This window comes from Chroicocephalus ridibundus, chromosome 3, assembly GCF_963924245.1.
Source record: "Chroicocephalus ridibundus chromosome 3, bChrRid1.1, whole genome shotgun sequence".
Taxonomy (NCBI): domain Eukaryota; kingdom Metazoa; phylum Chordata; class Aves; order Charadriiformes; family Laridae; genus Chroicocephalus; species Chroicocephalus ridibundus.
The window spans coordinates 64,657,933-64,680,306 of NC_086286.1; the positions used below are offsets into that span (position 1 = coordinate 64,657,933).

The following is a 22,374-nucleotide window of genomic DNA, read 5'->3' on the forward strand; positions in this document are numbered from 1 at the left end:
GTTGCATGCTCCTTCCCTGTGATGAAAGCTGGTTGGCACTTTGAAATGTGCTTGTGACAGAAGCTTAAATCAAGAATTTATATTCTTACTGGAGCACTGTTCTTTAATACTGGATACATAAAGATATCTATGGATACATAAAGGTGTCTGCAGTTGCTGAATGCTATCGATTCAAATGACGCTCTTCAAATACAAATCAGCTTAATGTTTAACTTTTATGTAGTAAACTGTATGCAATTTCACCTCATATTTTAATATAGTTAGTAGTACCACTGACTCATTTTCAATACCAAAAAGTAATCGAGGTAAGCAGTCAGCAAGAGAAATTAAATTTGATCCATGCTTGTAAATTTGTTTTGTGGTAAAAAAAATAATTTCCAAGCAAGCTGTACAGCAAATCCACAATTCATTTGTATTCACAGGGGACCAGTAAGAAAGTTGTGGTTGGGATTCAGAAGAATGCTAGAAATCATGCAGTGAAAAATTGAGGATATACATATCTTCATTTTTATCTCAGACTACTCTGAGCAATGGTACATAAAGCTAAGGACCCCCTAGCATTTTGTAGAAACTTTGCTTTGTAGGTGTTTGTAACAGTGAGGTGACATCGGAATGCTCCCAGTTGTATCCCAGTAAAACAGCTAATTTAGCTTCTGTTGTAGAAAGGTATATACACCTTTTTACATGTGTTTAAGCAATAGTTGCAGTTTTTGCAGTAAGACTAGATCATCTGTTGTAAATATAAACATGACAGCTCACTAAAAGATGTTGAATATAGTGCAGTATTTTAGCATTTGTTTTGTTTATGAACAATTTTTTATGAAGACTCTCTAATTATATATATGTGCTAGAAATGGTAGATGAGACTCGAAAATCACGCTTCAGTAATTAAATGTTGGCAAAACCAAGGGAAAATGAGCTAAATCCAGTGTTGTGTGAAAAGGGGCAAAGCGGTTTTGGCAGAAAATAAACCCCCTTGCATTCTAACACTCCTCACTGAGGTGGGAGGCTAGGTGCGGCTAGGTTTAAATTCTGAGTGATGCCCAATCCAGCACTATCAGTCCAATCGCGTTTAATATTTATTAAACTATTATGATTTGGATACACTAATAGTGGACTGCACCTTCAGTCTAGTTGTGCTCCTGAACTAGCATGGCCACTCTTGAGTCTTTGGTCGCATTCAGTGAGAAACCGAAATGACTAGCTACTTAAACAGTGCAGTTTATTTAAACAACAGATATATAGGTTCTTAGGATTGCCGGTGATCAATACACTGTCTGCAAAGCACGTGCAAATGAAAGTGTTGTTACATATACAAAACGCATGACAAAGTTATAAAGATACAGCCTGGCTATAAATGTAGAAAAGAGAGTCTCTAGAGAAATTTCTAAGTTTTCCGAGGAAGCACTCGGTATAATCTAAGTCTTACCCGAAGGCGTCCCTATGGGGGGAAGAGAGGCTCAGCCCGTCGACTGATCCCAGAAGTCAGTGATGTAATTCTTTGCGATGGTGTCTTCCCTGGGTATCTCCCCTCTCTTGGGCTATTTTTTTATATTATTTGATATCTTTAAGGTGGAGTTTGAGTGACTTTAGTCATACATACTTTTACCATGATTGGTGTAAAATTTCCTAGCTTCACAATTAAAGGTATAGTTCATGAGAAATTCAGGGTGCAGGCTCAAGGAGGAGTGGTCGCACCTTGGAGGCAGGTAGCCTTCGGGATGGAGGTGTGTTTTGGTATTATAATGACATTATAATGAGCAAAGTTCGCACAAAGGACAGCATTACATGAAAATTTGACAAAATGTTGGCTCTGAGTAGCGTATAGGCTGCTTATCTGTTCTGTAGTACCATCTCGTTCCCATACCTGCTATACATCACAAGGGAAGGCCACGGAACAAGCGCATTGCGTTCCATCCCTCGTGTAGCTTCGTCTTGTACAGGGGATTGCAGATGTTGCATTCTTTGCATACCAGCTGCGGCTGTATTCTACCTCAGAAGCCTCTTGATTTTATGACTTTCCTTAATGTGTGAACAATGCTATACTTTTGTATTGTTTGGCCAATTTAGTAATTATTCCACATCCAGATTATCTGATTGCTACTGCATTTAAGGCAGAGTTCTAGTGCAAAACTGTTATGGAGCTATGTGAAGTCCTCTGTATACCACAACCAGAACTTGGGTAACAGAATCGCAAAGGTATAATGCAAAAGGGTATTTGCTTTTTTCCCAACTGGCAAATATTGGCTTGATTATAGTAGCAAGCAGTCTCAATGTTTTAGTAATTGAGGCAACTACAAAATAGAACCGCATTATTATTTTTAAGCATCATACTTCTGTATGGTAAATGGCCTGCTCTACTTTTTTTTAACAGTAAAGGACCTTCCTCTTCCCAGATTTGTTGTGTCAAAGAATGAACAAGAATCAAGACACACAGCCTTGTATTCTTCAGATGCTGATAACCCGGCTTCATATTCAGGTGTGATTCCTCCTCCACCTGGTAGGATACAAGTCAAAAAAGGCTCTGTGAGCCATGATGCAGTTCAGCAACGTACATCAACTGACCAACAGGTAAATTAACTTAAAAGGTTAAATGGGACTCCTAGCCACTACTTGGCTGAATAGATGTCAATTTGATAGGCCTTCTAAGCTTTGTTACTTTCAATATAGTTTATTTAAAAAAAAGAAATCATACTGGTGTATATTATACATAAAGGACACGTATTCTTCTGAAATATTTGCACATAGGAGACATTTTTTTTAATGAAGTCTTACAACTTGTGTTTAAAATATTGGTGGTAATGGACAAAGAATTGAGACAGAAAAGAGAATCAATGTGTAAGATATGGTAGCAAATATCAAGTTGAATTCATTGTGATGTTAATACCTCGTTTATTAGGTAGTTCACATAGGCTTCCTGGTAATTGGAACAGTGATACTGAATACCATGGTAGACTTGATTTCTAGTGCCTCAACATGCTCCAATACCTTTAAATCCCAAATACTTTATTTAAATTTTTTTTTTAAATCTCACGGTTACTTTTCTTTGCCCTACTTTTTATTGTTTGGCTATTTAATTGTTAACTAGAGACAATGAGAACCAGAAAAAAGACAGATGTTTTCACATTGCTTTTTATTGTGCTCTAATAATGAGAAAACTGATTTCCTTTTGCTCACTGGTTCTTTCATCTTCAGCTGTAGGATATCTGAATAAATGAAGACTGTAAAGGCTTACAACTCTGTGCTTCCTTATAATTCCTTTTTTTTCTTTATAGCCTTTACACTCTCTTTCCATGGCGAAATCTTTTCTGATTGTCTTTTCTACAAGCAAGAACACTGAGTGCAAATATTAAATTTTGCTGGGTGTATGTTTGACTGTGCATAACTGCTGAATCACCTGTTTTATTCCCCATGGTATGGTCTTTTCTGGGCTTGTTTTGTAAAGAATCATGGAACTCACAAACATCCCTTAATCTATCTGGGAATCAAGGAATCACTTGTAAACATTTATTAATCTCTGTGGAAATAGCCCAGACTGATCCAATATAAAGAAAAAGAAAATTAGCAGAGGCCATCCATAGTCAATGTTTAGCTGCCACTTCCTTTCTCCCAAACTGGAGATGGGGACTGTAATGAAATGAGGGCTGGCAGTAGATCTGAAGATAGCTTGTCATTGTCTAGTTTTGGATAGGTGTGTTTGAGAGAGCTCCTAAGTGCTTCATGAAGAAATCAACAATTGCAGATCTCCTTGATCTCATGTTTTAGTTTGCTTGAAATAATTTTTTTGTGTGCTTCCAACATGGTGTGGATTTCTAGTGAACAGGTGTAATTCAATACAGGAACCTGTACTGGTGTAACTTCAAAATAACTATTCAAAATATCTATTGCTTGAGGTCTTCCAAGTTGAAGTCACATGTTCACAGATACGTGTACAGAGGTGTACAAGCATCTAAATTTCATTTCTCCGTCTTGGCTGATAGAAGCAGCTTGGTATCTCTGCTTCACACAACTCTGTATGGGATCATCAGAATGAAGAAGCTGTGTGTATAAGTCCTTTGAGAGATCTGGCCCACAAAACAGACTTGGAGCAAATGTAACAGCACAGCATTGAGTCCAGCCGTTTTAAGCTGTATTCATGGTCTAGAACATCAGGGAAGTATTGTGTGATTTTGTACCCTGTTGTAAAACTGAATTTTCTGTGTCTGATTCTACGTTTCTGACTGTACAATGAAGCCATTCGAGCAGCCTTCTTGTCCCAGTGAAATATTTATTGATTTGGACACCATGTTAGAAACAAACTGAGAATTTGAATCCGCTTAGGCTGAGAAAGGGGTTTGAGCCCAGGTTTCTCACTTAACCCCAAAAATATTCTACTTTGATTATTTTCCAAAAGATGGATACAGCTTTTAGCCATGTTTTTGTAGAAAGTGATGATCAGTTGTCTTTACGTGGAGATACTGCTCAGATTTATAATATCTAGAAAGAGGTTCAGACTGAATCTTCATTATATGCCACCTCTTTCAGTGATGAGGATGAGAAGAGCTGAAGTCTGAGAAGTAAACTACAGCGTGTCATTTTCCTAGGGATCACTCTTCTGGAGGAATTAAAGTGTCAAAGTTAAGCATGGATATTTCACTCTTACAGCTTGTCATGTAGCTGTTAGATACTCCATTAGTGAGTTTGGGTTTGGGGATTATTTTTTTTTTGGTGTTTTTTTCGTAAAGCTGTTTACTGACTTTGATAATACACTTGGCACTTCAAAATACATTGATTTCTTAAAATACTGTAGCTTAAATATTATTTCTATGAAATCATAAGATATCTTAATCTTCATTTTTAAAAACTGGGTTCATTCATATGCAATTTTCCATATTGGTGAGATTTGTCTTGCATAGGTTAATGTCTTATAATTACAAATGTAACAGAATTTAACTTAGAATATTGTCTGCTGAAATTGTCCTAGCTAAAACTATTTCTTTATCAATGCATTATTTTGGCAGTTCCCTTCAATGAGCTTCACTCGGAGGCAGGGCAATTGGGTTGTATTTCCAAAAAGTAGCTATAAATGAGGTCATCTTATTTATTAAGTAAGTGTGAGCTAAGTTCAGTAACCATCCTTATTCTATGTCTAGCCAATTTTGTGGTGGCATTTTTAGTTTATAACGGCTAAGTATTATGTAAATATAGCACTGGCCAGAAGTTTACATCTTTTTAGTATTGTTAGTGTTAATAGGAGCTGACTGAAGTTGCACCCAGCTGTCATGGAAGCTGCAGAACTGATTCTAGGAGTCAAGCCAAGCAATGAAAGATGCCTTTACTCAGTAGGCGGCATGTTGACTGCACATCCTAGTGGAGATAAAACATTGGGGGAAAATAATTTTTTCTACTGGCATAATTTCTTCTTCCTAAATAATAGAGGCTAGGTAGACTTGAAAACTTCTGCTGACAATGTGACATCTATATGAGCACTTTTATTATCATACATATGTTAAGCACGGTGTATATATATATATCTGTATGCCTTGGTAGTAGCAGCCATGCTACTAAAAATGTTAATGGACACCAGTCTTGAGAATCTAGATTCTGTTGAGTTCTTCGGCTTTTGTAAAAAGAAATCCTCCTAGTAGAATTAGGAGCTGTCATTGTAGATGGAAGCCTTTTTGGCTTTTTTTTTTTTAAAGGAGTAAGACAAATGTACTGAAAGCAGTTTCTAAGAGGAAGCTGCAATATTGGGATTGGGAAGTATTTTCTTTCTTCTGAAAGTGACTAAATGTTCTCAATATGAGTCTGTTAGATATTGTCTTTGGATGTTTTGTGTTTTGTTGTTAAATCCAAAAAGCAAATACTTCTTCCAGTGTCTTTAAGTGTTGATCAGGTACTGCTTTAGGATACTTTCACGTGGTTTGCCACCTTTTCCAGGAAAGGGGGGTAGCTAGTTTCAGTAAATCTTGGTGCTCTAACAGCTGCCTTTGATCCAATTTGAATTTGTTCTTATTGAAAATATTTTACTAGATTTGTATTTAGTGTTCCAAGTAAGATCTCGCCAGTATTAATACTATTTTGTAGGGTTCTTCCCCACTTCTGCTTGGTATATCTCAAATCATAGACTTTAGCAGCTGTGAATAAAGTGAATCTGTCATATTTGAAATATTGTAGTGGTCCAATAGTTGACATGTGCATCCAGTCTTCTGTTTTCAGCTGATTGATTCTCATTATGCACTTTGGTATTAATTTCCACTGTGCAAGTCATTGTATTTTGTATTTTTAAACTTGATAGTTTACCATAACCTATGTCCTAAAAGGAATCCATCTGTCTGATGCCTCCTTACATGTGTTGTCAGAATTCATCAGCATGCGATTTGGTGTGCATAAACAGTTACCTAAAGTATCAAATTAGGTCATTCCCCAAATCAGTCATTCAGGATCATTATTAGAAACTTCCCTTCAATCCCATTGTTCCCATTCTAATACAATTCAGCTTTGTTCCTTCCGTAGCCTTAGGTTCTTGTATTAATCTTCACATTGTTGGAATTATCTTGTGTGGCACCCCACTGAAGTATGCTGAGGTTCAGGTTAAGTGTAGTGCAGTTCCTTTGTCTAGAAAACTCACAAAAATAACATCAGCCAACTGAAGTAAAATTTCTCATGCTGTGATTGATCCCTTTTCCATTTGTCTCTGTGTTTTTAATTGTTTTTTTCAAAACCTAGTCTAAAACTTTTCAAACTATTGAGGTCAGACTAACAAGTTTGTAACTGGCTGAACAGCACCCCCCTTCTCTAAAAATGTGTAATGCTGCACGTGGAGAAGTTCACATTGAACCTTGGACTGTTTTGTTCTTCAGTGTGAATGCTAGTTGATTACAAAAATGCAGGTTCTGCAATGCAGTTACCATCTCTAGCATAATCTTTCTTCATGATGGATGTGTTCCCTGACTCTTATGCAGGCTGTGTGGTATCAGGACCTGGATCACAACACCCTTAGAGCTACCCTTCGGATACCATGTCTGGCTTCATTGTCTCTAGAATTCTCCTTTAGGAGGCTTTCTTCTGGCCTGAGGTGTGAGATCCAGGAAAAGGTTTATAATCTCATTTGATTCATGTATGCTTGCAATGCTCTTTTGAGGCTGAGATCCTTCCAAAGTTACTTTAGCACAGTATTGTGTTGCCTTATGCCAGTTTGACTTACCTTCACTAAGGTTCTTCTTTTGGAGACATATATTATATCACCTTTTTGAATCAACATACTATTTTCAGTAACTGCTTGTCAGTCCAAAAAAGTCCAAGTTCCGAGTCCTTCATAGTGTCTTGGTTTCTTAATTCCAGTTTGACAGAAATCATTATTTTTTTACAACTTCTTAAAAATTTTTTTTAATTAAGGTTTGCTTAATTTTCGCCTGTAGGCGACAACCTTATTTTTTGATTAGTTATTGAGAAGAATGTTCTCAGCAGTTTGATTTAACATGAAAATGATAAATAGTTGTTAACTATTTACATCAACATGCTTTTATTTACATCCGTTTTGTGGAATAACGTAAAGAGGAAAAATAAATGTCATAAGATAGTAAAACCCAGAACATTGTAATTGCTATGATTTTTATTGAGGTTTGTTTGGAGAGAAATTAAAAGCTAGTGTTTTATATGTTTAAATATAGTTGCATTGAAAGGGCTAGGACAGTTTATCAAGGTAAGATTTTAATAGCAGCTGATCTAATAAGTAATACATCAACTATAGTATGTAGATGGTGAGTAAAATTGTCAAAATTCTTAAAGAGATTTCTGTTAAAATTGGTGAAATTCGAAATCGCTGAGTTATCAGTAACCCAAATTAGGGAAACTGTTGTAGTTGTTGCATGTTAGGATTTTGAAGAGCAATTAAGTTAGGTTCTGTACCCTAATGCTCTCAGAGAAATCTCATCCTGGGTATTTCAGGCTTTCAAAATTACTTTCTTTTATTAATAGATCGAACAGATGAAAGTGAACAACTACTTCCTCATCTGTGACATACTCTCATAAACTCTCAAAACACTCTCAGTTTATGAGAGTGTATGTTGCAGCTGAGGAGCACAGGTGGTTCTAATGAACATACTGTCTCTGTTTAATCAAATGTGAAGCTCAATGCAAAGTTGAAGTGGCAACTCTGTACAGCAAACTGTGTTTTCTAAGCATGAGTATATGAAAATGACAGCTGCTTACCCACTGCAAAGGCAGGTACACAGTTGATGTTAAGCTATATATAAAGGGGTGAATGAACCTGTATGTAATTACAGTTTCAATAAATCCCTACTCATTGTGTCTTTTCATGACTGCTTTTGAATCTGAGTCAATGTTTCTAGTCGTGCATCCTCCCCAGTCTTTTCTGGCGTACATCTTCCTACTTTACACTTACATCGAGGTATTGGTGTTTTGGCTAAGCCATTTTATACACACACACATATTTCTGTGTGTATACAAAAATAGATAAATATATATGTATTTTAAAAAAAGTTGAGTTTAGCTCTCCTAAGCTTCTAGTAAGCTAGATCAATGAATGCCATGAGTGGTGTGTGACAGTGACTCTGATTGCACAGGGGAAAGATGGTGCTAGAGTAACGCTATCTAAATTTTGTGTAAGCTGCTTTGGGAATGTGTGCCTTGTAATAAGGTAAAGCTGAAGGTGTGGCTTGTCCCTCTTCCAGAAGCTTTGTGACATCAGAGATGGCGACACACTTTTGCTGTTTAATAACTTTGGAGTCTGTAAGCTGAAGCTCCAGATCAATTGTGTGAAATCTGTTAATGTTCAGAATTCTGCTATAACATTGGCTGGAACATTGAGAACAAGTTAATTATTTATTATGCTTGTACTTCTGATGATTTTCAGGCTTACTGAATAGTGACAGTTGTAAGCTTCATTAGGGCAAGGCTACTTCATGAGGACTATGTGTCAAGAGTTTTAATGTTCACATGGAGTTACTAGAAGTAGTGAGTGGTTTCCTTTAGGTAGACAAACTATTCTATGTTTGTCTGCCGCAGGTTTTTTTTCTGTGTCTTTCTGGACCGTCTGACTTACCAGAGTAAGAATCCTGGAGTAAATGAATAGTGTCTGTTACTAAGCATAGCTTTCCCTAGGTATACTTCTGGTATTTTGTCTAAAAATTCAAACATCCTTCAAATCTTGTTTGATAAAAGATGGCTTATGTAAAAGCCAATGGAATAGGAAGCTTTTCATTGATTTCAGTGATGCATCATCATGGTTCTTAGCACCTGCTGCACTATGCTAAGCAGACTAACCGTTCTACCTGCAAATGGCACTCTGGATACCCTCACTCCTTCCCCTCTTGCCCCCATATACCTGTAAGGGTAAGAATATACTGGCATCTAAAATAAACTTCTTGTCATCTAAAATAAACTTCTTGTCAAGTAAGATGCTAAGAGGAGGAATCTTCAGGCAAATTTCCCAAAGGCACGTAACCGCAACAACAAAATCTTGAACTGGTGGGAGGTACTGTGGAAAAACAGTGATTCTGACTGTGCAATCAGCTGGTCCCTGAATTAAAAGTTGAAGTGAATTAGTACTGCTTCTAGCCATTTTGTAATATTCTTTGCCAATACACATGGGCATCATTTAAATGCTTTGAATGGAAAGTTCAAAATCTTGCAGCCTAGGAGCTTATTTAAAGAAATCTGACTCAATGATCAGAACTTTCAGAAAATACTTCAGTTGCAGAATCAACCAGGCTGGCCCTGTGTTCCAGGAAAAAGGAAAATGAGAGTGGGGGGAAAAAAGTGACAGTTTATATCAATGTGTTAGAAAGTAACCAATCATCATGGCCCTAAAACTTTTTTGTTAGGATGCGTATATGTACTTTCCTTGGAGAAAAGCTTGTTTATGGCACTTTCTCATTGAGTCTTAGACTTTTGCGGATGTAATATTGATTAAAAAGCATAATGACCTTTGAGTATTTGGTAAAGTAAACCAGTTCACTTTTGGGAATCATGTGAAAGTCTACATACGGTCTGGCTGTTTGTACTTGGTAGGATGTTAAGAGTTGTTAACACAGAGAAACAAAATTTTTTTTGTCTATTGATGAAACGGATTTTGAGATTTTTAGCTTTGTTTTTACTTTTCAGGAAACTCGGGAGTTCAAGCTTTGCTTTCTTGTTGTACTTGTTTTCACTAATACAATTTAGTTCAAACTGGGAGAATCTAGCAAAGAGAAATTGCAAAAGATCTAGATACAGGGAGGAAATTACTTTCTACTATATAAATACTTTACTTTGTAAAATATAAGTTTTTCCTTTATATTTTTTTTAAATGAAATAATCTGGTCATTTGAATGTCTTAGGTGGAAATGGCACATGTGATTCTCTGTTTTCCTACCTGTTCAGGGAGAATAGAGTACAATGAGGGATTAAAGAGAAGATTGAGCCTTACATCAGGGCAAGTTACCTTGTAATCTGTACAGCAGAGAAATAGATGGCATAATTCTTTGAAAAAATTACATCTATGTTTTTGCATATTAAAAAGAAAAAAATGATGCGGCCTGTCTAGTGATTTTTTTTTCAGTGTCTAATTCTGGTTTGTTTTTTAAATGAAAATAACTGATTGTGAATCACTTGATGAAAATTAGGTATGATAATAAGTTGTACAGTAAGTAATCTTTTCTTTTGAGACCTGGGTTCAAATGCAACTTTTATCACAAGTGAAAGTAACTCTTATAATCTAGTTTCCTTTGTAGCTAAGTCATTTAACTTGGCATTGCTGTTTTCTTAAGAATGCCAAGTTAAAAGTATATTAGATGATGCTGTTTGAAGTGAATGTGTCCAGTGCAAGTCATATTGTATCTGAGTTCTCCTGTTCCCTCATTCTAATAAGTACTAAAATTTTCACTCTCTAAAATAAGAATTTAACTGCAGTGATGGTTGTTCCTAGAAATAATGGTTTTAGATAGGCTTTTATGTATTTAGTTATTTAGTAAAAAACTTAAAAGGTTCCTTTGTTTTATTAGGAGTCCACATCTCCAGTTGTTTCACCACAGCAATCCCCACCAACCTCTCCACATACATGGAGGAAGCACAACCGCCATCCCAGCGGAGGGAATAATGAACGACCTCTTGCTGGACCTGGGCCTTTTTGGGCTCCATTTAGTGAAGCACAACCAGGTATAAATGTCTTCTGTTATGCTTCAGCTGTAACCCAAAGTTATGGAATTCTTAAATAAGTATATTAAATGAGTTTAGGGCAGTTGATATTTTCCAGTCCTGGAAACTTTCTTGCAGATTCAAATGTTCATGTTGATGGCAGCACTGTGGAATCTGTGGTCTTGCACATGGTGAATCCATTTCTTAGTGTGTTATGGGAAACACTTAGAGTTTGGAGGGAGGGAAAGAGAGTATGAAGGTTTCCCAGTGGAAAGTTTTCTAATACAAAACTGACATCCTATTGAAATTGTGCAGGAATACCCAAAATGTGGGTATATATGTGTCAGTATACCCAAAAATGTGGGAAGCTCAAGGGAAAGCTGCAGATAATGTATTGTTTGTTTGAATTATGTTTCTGGTAGAATAGATGAATTGTCAGAACAACTAATTCTCTTAAAAGTTTTTTTGCTTTCTTGAAAGTTTATGTAAGTGTAACTGAAGCTACTGTATCTCCAATCTGTCAAGGTAGAACCACTGGTTTCAGTACAGCTTTTCATCCTTTATTGTTCTTTGTTTAACATGAAGACCCTCCCTGTTGTTTTAGCACTGTGTTCAGATTTAAAAAGCTCTCCCCTTAATATCTCATTTCAAAAAGTTCTGTTTTCTGATATCTGATAGACTTAATAAATATGGGAACAGCAGAGCAATTCTAATTCAGGTTCTCTTTTTGATGATACTGATAAATAATACCTTGCATGTTGTAGGCTGTAGATTCAGATTGAACTGTGTTTGGTTTATTTCAGTTGTGATACTACAAAATTCATCTGTTACCTTTTCAATTTATTGTCACTCGGTAGTTATAAGCATCCATGGAGGACCAGTGATTCTGTTGTTAGAATTGGTTGGATAAGGAAATAAAACTTACTTTAGAAGTGAAGTGCGTTGTATGCAGAGGTTTATGTCAGTGTCCTGAACATTGTTTGCTAGTAAGTGCTAGTCAATTCAGAATAAAAAAATAAAGATTATTAGTCTGCTTATTGCATATATGATCACTTCTAAGAGTTCAGTCCAGGCATTGTAATTTTGCAGCAGTCAAGTTATTGACCTTTTTCTTGCATAGTTTAGTTGATTTGCTTTTCTTGCAAGCTGAAATACAAGTTTGTCTGGTAGATGACTTCTAACTTGTGAAGGTTTTCTAACTTACGAAGTCAAGGACTCTGGGAAAGTATGCAAACTATTCCTACTCTTGAAGAGTTCAACATTGTCCTCTTAACGTGGTATTACAAGTTTATTTTAATATTTCAGTTTGGGGATGCTTTCCCTGTGCTGTCTAATGGATAAATTCTTTCAGTAGTTGTCTGAAAACATTTATGAACTAGCTCAATATTAATTGATTTTATATTCCACACTGAAACACATTCATAGTGCGTTTAAAGTAATTTGGAGATACTGTTACAGAAGGATTGTCTGTTCTGCCAATGCTAATGATAGAGTGGATTTTTATAAATTAGTTTAACAAAAATTGTCATCCTGAATCACTGTGGGTGATTCTTTGGCACTGCAGGTGATTAATTATTCCTGTGAATTTCAACTGTTCTAGACAGGTCGTCATTCTTTTTCCCTCTCTTGAACCTACTTTTTAAGGATAGTATTTTGTAGAAAAATGTTCTGCTGGCACTTAGGTAGAATCAGGTAGACTGTTGGTTACTTAAAAATCAGTTTTGCAAGCTCATCTTGATTTCAATGCAGGATGTTCTTGAGGAATTAGGTACCTTGCAAGTACATGATATTTTCAGTAGGATTTAAGGCAGGACTATACCATTTCACTTGTGATCCAAGAAAAATAAGAACCCAGGTCTCTCTGCTTGTATTTCACATCATGCGAAACATTGTTTGAGGGTAATGGGATTGTCAACAGAAAGCATGGAACCTCAAGTGTGAAAATGTTTCTTGATGGGTCTAATAATAAGCAGCATGTTGCCTTAAACCAGAAGGACAAAAATCAAAACATAAATCTTTTGTTTGGAAAAAGATATGTTTAAACAGGAAGATTCTTACTTATGCGTAGGACGCTTCATTGCATCAGCATACTCCCACCATAAACAAAATTAAATAGTGCTTTCTGTATCAATTTGGGCTGTAGAATAATTATTAGATAATGACTCCATTGTTGTTTTTTAAAAATCTTACACCTTGTCTTGTATCAGAAGTCTTAAGGATAACTTACAGCTGTAGCTCTCAATTTCTTGAGGAAGAAAACCTGTTCTGATCTCAACAGAGCAAAAGAATTTGTATTTTACAATTTTTTTTGCCACTGTGTTCAGTAATTCAGTTAGGATAGTGTTAGTGATCATAAGTAGCTGGACTCTGAGGCACTGTCATGACTAGGTCAGTGTGTTTACACATATGAAATCTGAAGCTGAGGCTTGTTACCATCTTTCTTCAAGACTTTTTACAAAAAGAGACTCAAAGGGTGCATGTATTTTACTTTAATATCAAGAGTTCAAAGTTCAGTGACAGACATTGGTCACTTGTGGAGAATGATGTTTATAGTTCCTTCAGGTCTCATCTTTAAATGTCAGAGTTAATTCTATTAAAACCTGAGTCTCGCAAGGCTTCCAGGTGTCTTTGATTTAACAGTTTAAGATAAAGCTGTTCAAAAATCATGTTATGCCTTAGTTCTGGCTTGCATATCTGGTCTAGATCAGTCTTCATAGAATAGTACAGTGGATGAGTGAACCCCTTGTAGGAAACAGAATTGTATATGAGATGAGAGCCTCCTGTTCCTATAGTTACAAGAGGAAAAAAACCCAAAACTCCCTGCTTTTACATTTTCAGCTCATTTTGCACCACAGCTTCAGCTGCTGGAAGGATGCTGGCTGTGACAAACTTGGGAGTAAGAACCCCTTCCTCACTTCAAATAATAGTTGAGTAGCATGTCAGAATAGGGGCTAGAAATTATGTTTTATGACCTTGTAATCTATTCAGAGTGGAAGCAAAGCAGAGCATTTATGTTGGCGGTATCCAAATAATGATTTCAAACTAGTAAAAAAAACCCTAGTCTTCTGTTCAGTCGTAGGACCTCTGTTAGATTTCTTTGTCATTACATCAAAGTTCTGTTTTGATGTCTGAATCTGTATAAGAACTTGCAGCCATAAGCCACACTTCTTTTTCTTCATTGGAAGAGATTTTGCTGCAGTTCATGAAGTCAAGAATCAGAAAACTCCATGGAGAGAAATGGAACATGTTTACTATACTAACAGTTCACTTGCATCTTTAGAGTCCTGAGATATTTACTGTGCAGGGGACAAAATAGTCCTTTGTCTCCTGGTTACTGCTTCAATAACTGCTGATAATTGGCCTTGTTACAGGTTAAAAACTATTCTTACCTGAATGTGATTATTAAGGGAGGGAAGAGCTCTACAGCATTTTCTTATTGCCACAATTGTACTCGCTTTCTGGCTTTGTTTCATCACAAATTGGTGGTAAGGTGAACTCTTGCTAGTTTACAAAGTTACCTGAAAATGTAGTTCTCTGAGTAAACCCACATTTGTATAGTTATTGAAAAATACAAGCTACTCAGACCATTTCTTACACTTAAATCTGTAGCTTAAAGTGAGGGGTTAACTTTTATCCCAAAGGAAATAATCATTTTCCACAAGTTATCAATGTGTTGGTAAGATATTCAAGCTAGAAGAGAAGGATACAGAGAAGCCACAGGAATTCAAGTTAGATCTTCATGCTAAACATAGCGCATTAGACTTCACCAGCTAGTTCAAATCTGATAATTGGTTTTAGGCCTACAACCATTCAGAGTGCTGATAACGGTGTTCTCACTGATAAAAATACACAGAGACCGTTGGAGGTAGTTTCTTCCTTGGGTTGCAAATCATAAAAGAAAAATACACTGATTGTTCTGAGTCTTCTCTGTGGCCCAGTTTTATTCCACCATCCCTTCTACGTCAGTGTTCCCAGTCTGGTTTTGTAGTTTGAGAAGGAAGTGAGGGGTGCCTATCTCTAATTCAAATGTCAATTAGATGTAGTTTTAATGATTCGAGAATTGAGTTACTGGCTGGTGGCAGTCCATGAGTATGTCTGTAGATCCAGTTACTAGTAAAGTAATCGTTCTCCAGTGTTCTTCAGCCTTCCTGTACTGTGTCTTAAAACACTGCATCACAGAGTGAGTAACAGGAACAGTAAATAAAGCGTATTCTTTGTGGGATGATTTGAACAGAAAGGAAGCAGTTCTTGTAGTACTTGTAAAGTACTCTGAAGGTATGACAGTTTGATGCTGCTGGCATCTCCATTGCTGTCAAAGTACTGTTTTGGAAGAGGTGATGTGCTAAGTGAGGTACAAGCTGAACTGTACTAAGATGAGTTGTTGGGAGAAGTAAAGGCAAAGTAAACATATGTAAGGCTAGTGGTAATTATGTCAGTGTCTAAGGGGCAGAGAAGGGGGGAGCCATTGTATCAAAAGTAAAATTTGAGCGTGGCATATCCATGGGAGAGAGGGGAAGGACTTGTCTGAGTCTGTCTGTTAGCCCTGTGCTGAAGGAGACCAGGTGGAGGGAGGCTGAAGTTTTCTGCATGTTTCTTTCCAGTGTTTTAGAGTTAGGCCAGCTACTGAAGAATTGGCCCCAAGGCAAAAAGCATTGTCGAACACGTTGCCTTTATTATCAACAATTTTGGATAAAGTCACTAGGAGCTCCAGGCCACATCAGGGGCTTCCAGAAGTGGAGGACAAATTTGGGAACAAAAGGAGTAGTTAATAGTGGCTTTTTATACTACTAAAGCTAACTTTAAAAACAAAACAACAAAAAACCCAAACAAAACAAAAAAAAAATCCAAAACCCTTGGTGGTATTCTCATATTTTGATGAAATTGAGAAATAATGTAACCTCTCAATTTTGTATATTTGACTTATCTCCTTCTTCAAAAAAAATCTTTCTCCCCTGGAAATCTCAATTTTTGTTCTATGTAATGCAAGATTAAATGTGTTGTGCATAATTATGGCTATTGTATGTAGGAGAAGAGCAAAGATAAAGCAGTTCTAAGCATTTCTTTTATTACCTTCTCCTAGGAAAAAGGTCATTTATGGAGTGAAAGACTAATTGCATACTGGCAGATATTAAATAGCAATTTTGTATACTAACAGTGCTACTGTTACTTTAGATGTTAGCCCTCAGTGTGCCTCGCTGATTCTCAGATTTCCTGCACTCTGTTTACTGCAGATTGTGTATTAGTAGTATCATCAGTCTCCAAGAAACTGAAATTGTTTATATTTGTCAGCTTCATAAATAGATTGCCTATATATAAATGGACTTCTCATAGCAATATTATTTAGTCAACATCTTGACAATAAATTCTTGGGGTCTATTGCTTCAATTTAGATCTTAGTGGCAGGATTAAAATTATGACATTAATGTCATCTTTCTTGTTTGTGGATTGTGTGGAGGGTTTACAGAAACTCACAAGAAGTTGATCTGCATTTTAAAAGAAAATCTGCTTCTATATATGAGGCAGAAATTCCTATCTAATTATGACTTTATTTGATGTATTTCAAGAGAAAGCATTTAGTTGTGCAAGAAGAGTAGATTAAAGTAATCAGTTTCACAGCTGCTGTTTGGATTTAAGGAGTTCAGCATTTCTTTTAGGTGTCAAAGAGTAGAATGGAGTCCTGGGATTCTTCTAGGCTTGTTCTAGATGGTTTACTTCCCTTCTGATCAGTTCCTTAAATTTTTAATTTGCAACTGCAATTTCAGAGAATTTTGAGGGTTTTGTACATAGAGCAGTAGGTGGACAAATCTTTCTATAGTTGCTTCATTGTTATTTTAATACTAAGACATTGAACATCGGCAGTACTTCAGAAGTAGATTATAACAAGGCAGTGAGTGAATCTCAATTACTGTGTTCCAGATAGAGTGCTGACATCTGCAATGTATTAACTGTATGGATGCCTTTTACTGTTCTTGGCCTGTTTTTAAGCAACTGAGTTAAGTTAGTCTAGAAATAAATTAGAAAAAAAATTCTGTGCCAAAAAGCCTGATTCTTAAGAGGAATTGTCAAGACTTTGTTTTTTGAATGGCAAACTAAAACCTAAAAAAGGAAAAAAGTTTAATAATAATGACAATAAAGTTGTGTGTTAATATTGTATGCCACTTTTAAATAGCTGATTGTCCATACAAGGTGTCGCTCAGTGCGGTTAAGTGAAAATGGAGTATTAGTTAACTCATTCAAAACCCATTAAATGGGTAAAACCCAATTTACATTTTACACATGTTGCAATAATCTTGTTCCTCACTTCTGTCTTTTTAGTACATATTTAAGATGACCTAATGTAAAAATCTACAGGAGTGAGTTGTCAGGAGGTGGGCTTTGTCAGCTTGGTGCGATTTGGTTTCCATTTTCTTACCATTCTAAAAGTGTTTATGTGCCTGACAGGAGCATGTGTTTCAGGATATTTTTTTTTTTTTACTGCTTTCCATACCATAGTTCTTACTCAGTTTTCGAGGTTGTTTTTTGAAAAGGAAATGTTTCTTCTACTTTCAGGCTCATCTACTTCTAGTGATCCCATATGGTCTGGCCATTCACCACCACCCCATCAAGAAAACTGGGTCAGTTTTGCAGATACCCCACCAACCAGTGCTCTTTTAGCCATGCATCCTGCTTCTGTCCAGGTGTGACACTTTATTGGTATTTGATTTGCTTCATTCAGATTAATGTTGCAGTCCTTTTTTTTTATATATATATAATTTTCATTGCAGATGTTTACTCCATATCTGTGCAGTAGTCTGTTCAGTGCTCTTTACCCAACAGATACTTGTTTCATTGAGTTGACTTAATTTGGAATGATTAACTGAAAGCTACTAATTTTAAAAAATGTCAAAAATTATGGCTTTAAAACATTTGTGTTTAGCTTTTTTGCATTTGTGCCATTTTTTTTTCCTGCTTACATATCTGCAGTCATGCCTATCCATATGTATCAGTGTGCAAAAATATCCTGCCATTTTCCTGTAGATGCAATCTGATGATAGTTTCCTGCAGTCGTTAAACTACTTTGAGATTTAACTATGCTTTATTTTTTGAAGGCAAGAAGTTGAGAATTCATAGAAGCATTTTAGGTAGATAATACTGAGGAAAAATATTTCATTTCAGGACCAGACAACAGTACGAACTGTAGCATCAGCTACAACAACAAATGAAATTCGTAGGCAATCAAGTAGTTATGATGACCCCTGGAAAATAACTGATGAACAAAGGCAGTATTATGTTAATCAGTTTAAAACCATTCAACCTGATCTAAATGGATTTATACCAGGTAAGTTACTCTTTAAAAAATATAACTGTGGGTGCAGCAGTTTTGTTACAAAGACTTTGTTATGTACTTAGGTTTGCGTACCATTTTGAAGAAAGTTCTGCGTTTTACTGATAATGGTCTGGTAAACGCTAGTGTAATTCAAGAAAGGACTTGAAACCAATTTGCCTTTTTCCTTCTTTAAACTCCAGTAATTAGTGCCATTTTCCCAAAACCTTTGCTAAATAGCTCATTTTCTTTACCATAGCTCTAAGTCTTCTAATGATTTAACTTGCTCTAAGTATCAAAAATGGTTATTATAATTTTTCAGGATCTGCAGCTAAGGAATTTTTCACTAAGTCAAAACTACCTATTCTTGAACTTTCTCATATTTGGTAAGTGTTATGTGTCTTTATTTGGGGTAATTATTTAGAAAGATGACAGCTATTGGGCAGTCATCTAATAATCTACTTACTAGAAGGTGCTACTAGTACTCTAGTATGTTCAGTCCTACTCATATTTATGCCAATATTACTTAGCGGGCTTTAATGGGTGACGGCTGGCACTATTTACAAGGCATTTTGAGCTTATGAAGACATTTCAAACACTTCAGAGTAATTATTTGAGGTTTTTATTGTTAAAGATGCATTTACATTTGAATAGTTAATTCTTTATCTATATTTACTTATTCAAGTCTTAAGTTTAAATGAAATGTAGAGATGCAAATATTTTTAAATGCACTTACTGGGACTTGATGACAAATTTAGCTTTGACGTGCAAAGCTTGTTTTTCATTGTATTCTGGAATTTGTTCTGCATCATTGCATGCTGTCATTAAATGGCTTGCTTTGGCAGATTTAATCTTTCTTTCAGTGTAATGATTTCTAATTCAGGTATTTTCCCATTTAAAGTAAATTACATTGCCTCAACATTATCTTTACTATAGTATACTTTGCCAAAAATCTGAGGCCAATAATATTGTGTAGTGTTGTCTCAAATGAGTTAAAAACCTGGAGAGATAAAAGTAGGTTAAAATGATCTTTAAGCTCGAAGAACTGTTATTAATGAAGGCTCATCCTTTTGAAGAGTAAAGCATGTAGTGCTAATATGAAGTGTTTAATAGGGTAAAATGAACTGTAAACTGCATTCTTTGATCTTCCAAGTAGCATAACAGAAGTATGACTTTTGGAAATAAAATAACCTTAAGAAACTGTATTTATGCTAAGTTTTCCTTTCTAGGGAACTGTCAGATTTTGATAAAGATGGTGCACTGACATTGGATGAGTTCTGTGCTGCATTTCATCTGGTAGTTGCTAGGAAGAATGGGTATGATTTGCCAGAAAAGTTACCTGAAAGTTTAATGCCCAAACTGATTGATTTGGAAGATTCAACAGGTAAGACATGCTTCAACACAAATTTTGCTATTTTCAAATTATTGTATAGTTGTTGCAGTATATCAGCAGATATTTATAGGTTTGTATGAGCATAACGCATTAGTCACTATGAAGTAAAGCAATGTGCAATTTTTAGAAATCCTAGTACTTAGAGCTAATCTGAGCATGTACTTGTTTCTGTATAGGGAGAGCTATTTGGGAACACTACACATATTGACCATTACATTCGGAAATACTGCCTGTGTCCTTTGAAGGTTAAGGAAAAAAAGAATTGTCGCAGTGTGGATTTTGTTCATGATCAGCTATTATATTCCAAATTCCCAATCCAGCCATACTTCAAACTTGCCTTCAAGTGAATATGCTTTCTGTTCACCCTCACTTCTGCAAATATGACACAAGTTTCTAAGTCTGAAGGTATTTAGAAAATATTCCCAGATTCAATGCTAGAGGTAGGACTGTGTAGTTTAAAAGTATAGGATCAGTAGCACAGATTTTTTTTTTCCAATTCTACTCCTAACTTGACAGCAGGGTTTATCTTCCATTGCTTTGGCGTTTAATCTTGCCTTGCATAGTCCTTTACCTTTGGATGCTCCCAGACAAACCATTGAATGTATGAGTTTCGCTTGTTAATATGTACCAAAACCTCAGTCCCATAACTAAAAAGCAAACTACTGTTCCATGTGAAAGTGGTGTTTAAAAACAGGATGTTTGTGACCATCTTCCTTTTTTATTTCAAAACAGATAAACAAAACTGAATATTTTAAAACTGCTGTAATTACTTTTTAACAAGCAGTCTTTGCTTGGAAAGTCAGGTTATGCTGTGGGTGCACAGGTACTGTGACTTCCTAGAATTTTATTTCTTTTTACTAAATACTTCAAAGGGGTTCTCTTCATACTGTGTTTGTAGGGTGTCAAAGACTTTCATCTGTCAATTATTGATGAGTTCTTAAACTAGATACTCTGGCTCTTACTACTTCTGCTTTAATGATTAAACTGTTTTCTGTGGGAGTCTCTTGGCTCCTCAGAGAACCTTTACAACAGCGGTCAGCCGCAACTGAAGTGTTTTCAGTATGAGTAAACATGTACCTGGTCTTCCACTGCCTTTATTGGTAGTAGACTTCAAGGCTTTTATCATTTAACTGAAGTTGTCTGGAAACTTTATAAATGGGATATTAAACCAAAAAGTGTTATGTGTATGTTTTTTATTATTTTACAGACAAACTTTTACGTATTTTCATGAGGTACAAAGTGGTCTTAAAAGTAGTTTTTCCTGAAACTTAAAAAGTAGTTAAAAAAAAAAAGTTTTTGTATTTATTTTTTTTCTTAATTTGGGCCACCAGTATTGGAAATAGCTAATCTGTTCTAGCACCTAGCACAATTTATCAACAAAACTTGTATGTTAAATTATTTTAGGAGAAGTTATTGACATAGCTTTAGTTGTAGTTAACAACAGTCCAACTCACCAATATACATTTACTATTTTAATCTAATTCAGAAGTTACTCAGAGGTCTATGTGCGGACTAATGTGCATGATAAATTACATGGGTTCAACATAAGGACTGTAAATCAGCCTAGAAAGATCAACCAGTTAAATTTCTGTAATAATTCTTTCTTTGCAGTTCCTATAAAAGCTGTATTTCAATAAAACTTGCTTCCAACAGCCTTCTCAGAAATAGACACTGTTAAATATGGCACCGGAGTGTCTTCTTGAGTGCACTTTTTTCATTGGCTACAACTTTCTCAAAGAAATAAATTGTTAGATTTTCTACTGACTGAAGCCACAGTGTGAACAACATACTTTAAAACTGTTCAAGAAGGTGAATTACTTGAATGTCGTCTTAAACCAGTGTGCAAGATAGCACTTCATTTCAAAAGTGTTGACAGTACCCTTACTAATTCTATCCTTTTGTTAGAAAATTTCCCCTTGATCTTCCACGCTTCTGCTCTGTGCTTGAAACTTGCTGCCTCTTCCCATTTTGACTTTTGACCTAGTGGCCAGCAGAAAGAAAAGTATCAGAGGGCTCCCTGCACCCTATGTCTCTGTTCAGACAGGGGGACGGTGGTCTACTCTGGTCTACTTTGGCAACCTGTCCCTCATCAGCCCCTATTATGTGCCTCTATATCAGCCTCTATTATGTGACCAACTGCAAGTGTCCCAAACCTGTTAACGTATTGGTCTTGTCTTACGTCTGGTTTTGTGACCAGGGATATGTATTTATGTCACATGACATAGACCTATTGTATAATAAAGCATTTATATAGTTGGTTATTTTTTCTGGTATAGCGCTACGTCTCTACAGAGTTTTAATAGAAAAAATGTTAAGTGGGGTGCTAATATCTTTCTGATGACTAGGGAGAGGAATTAGATGTTTTAAGTTCTTGAAATCATGTGGTAATTCTACAATATATTTGAATGATTTTAGTATTTTGAATTGGTTTGTGTATTTCAAAGAAATATTTGGATTGTAGCAGCTCCACTTAAGATTTAACATTGTGTTGTGGTATTTGTAGATAGATAATGTCAGCTTTTCAGAATGAGCAAGATTTGTCTGCATAAGAACAGCCTGT

At 35.9% G+C, this 22,374-nt stretch overlaps 1 protein-coding gene across 12 annotated transcripts in view; it reads left to right on the top strand.

The window, feature by feature from the left end:
• Positions 1-22,374, top strand: part of REPS1 (RALBP1 associated Eps domain containing 1) — a 63,743-nt gene that overhangs the window by 19,630 nt on the left and 21,739 nt on the right. For 11 of the 12 annotated variants that reach the window (XM_063329466.1, XM_063329478.1, XM_063329468.1 and 8 more), the window contains exons 3-8: positions 2,375-2,571; positions 10,986-11,139; positions 17,668-17,795; positions 18,274-18,436; positions 18,744-18,807; positions 19,651-19,805. In XM_063329466.1, the coding sequence (XP_063185536.1) occupies positions 2,375-2,571; positions 10,986-11,139; positions 17,668-17,795; positions 18,274-18,436; positions 18,744-18,807; positions 19,651-19,805 (861 nt within the window). The remainder of the gene's footprint in view (positions 1-2,374; positions 2,572-10,985; positions 11,140-17,667; positions 17,796-18,273; positions 18,437-18,743; positions 18,808-19,650; positions 19,806-22,374) is intronic. The other variant, XM_063329473.1, reaches the window with a different exon arrangement.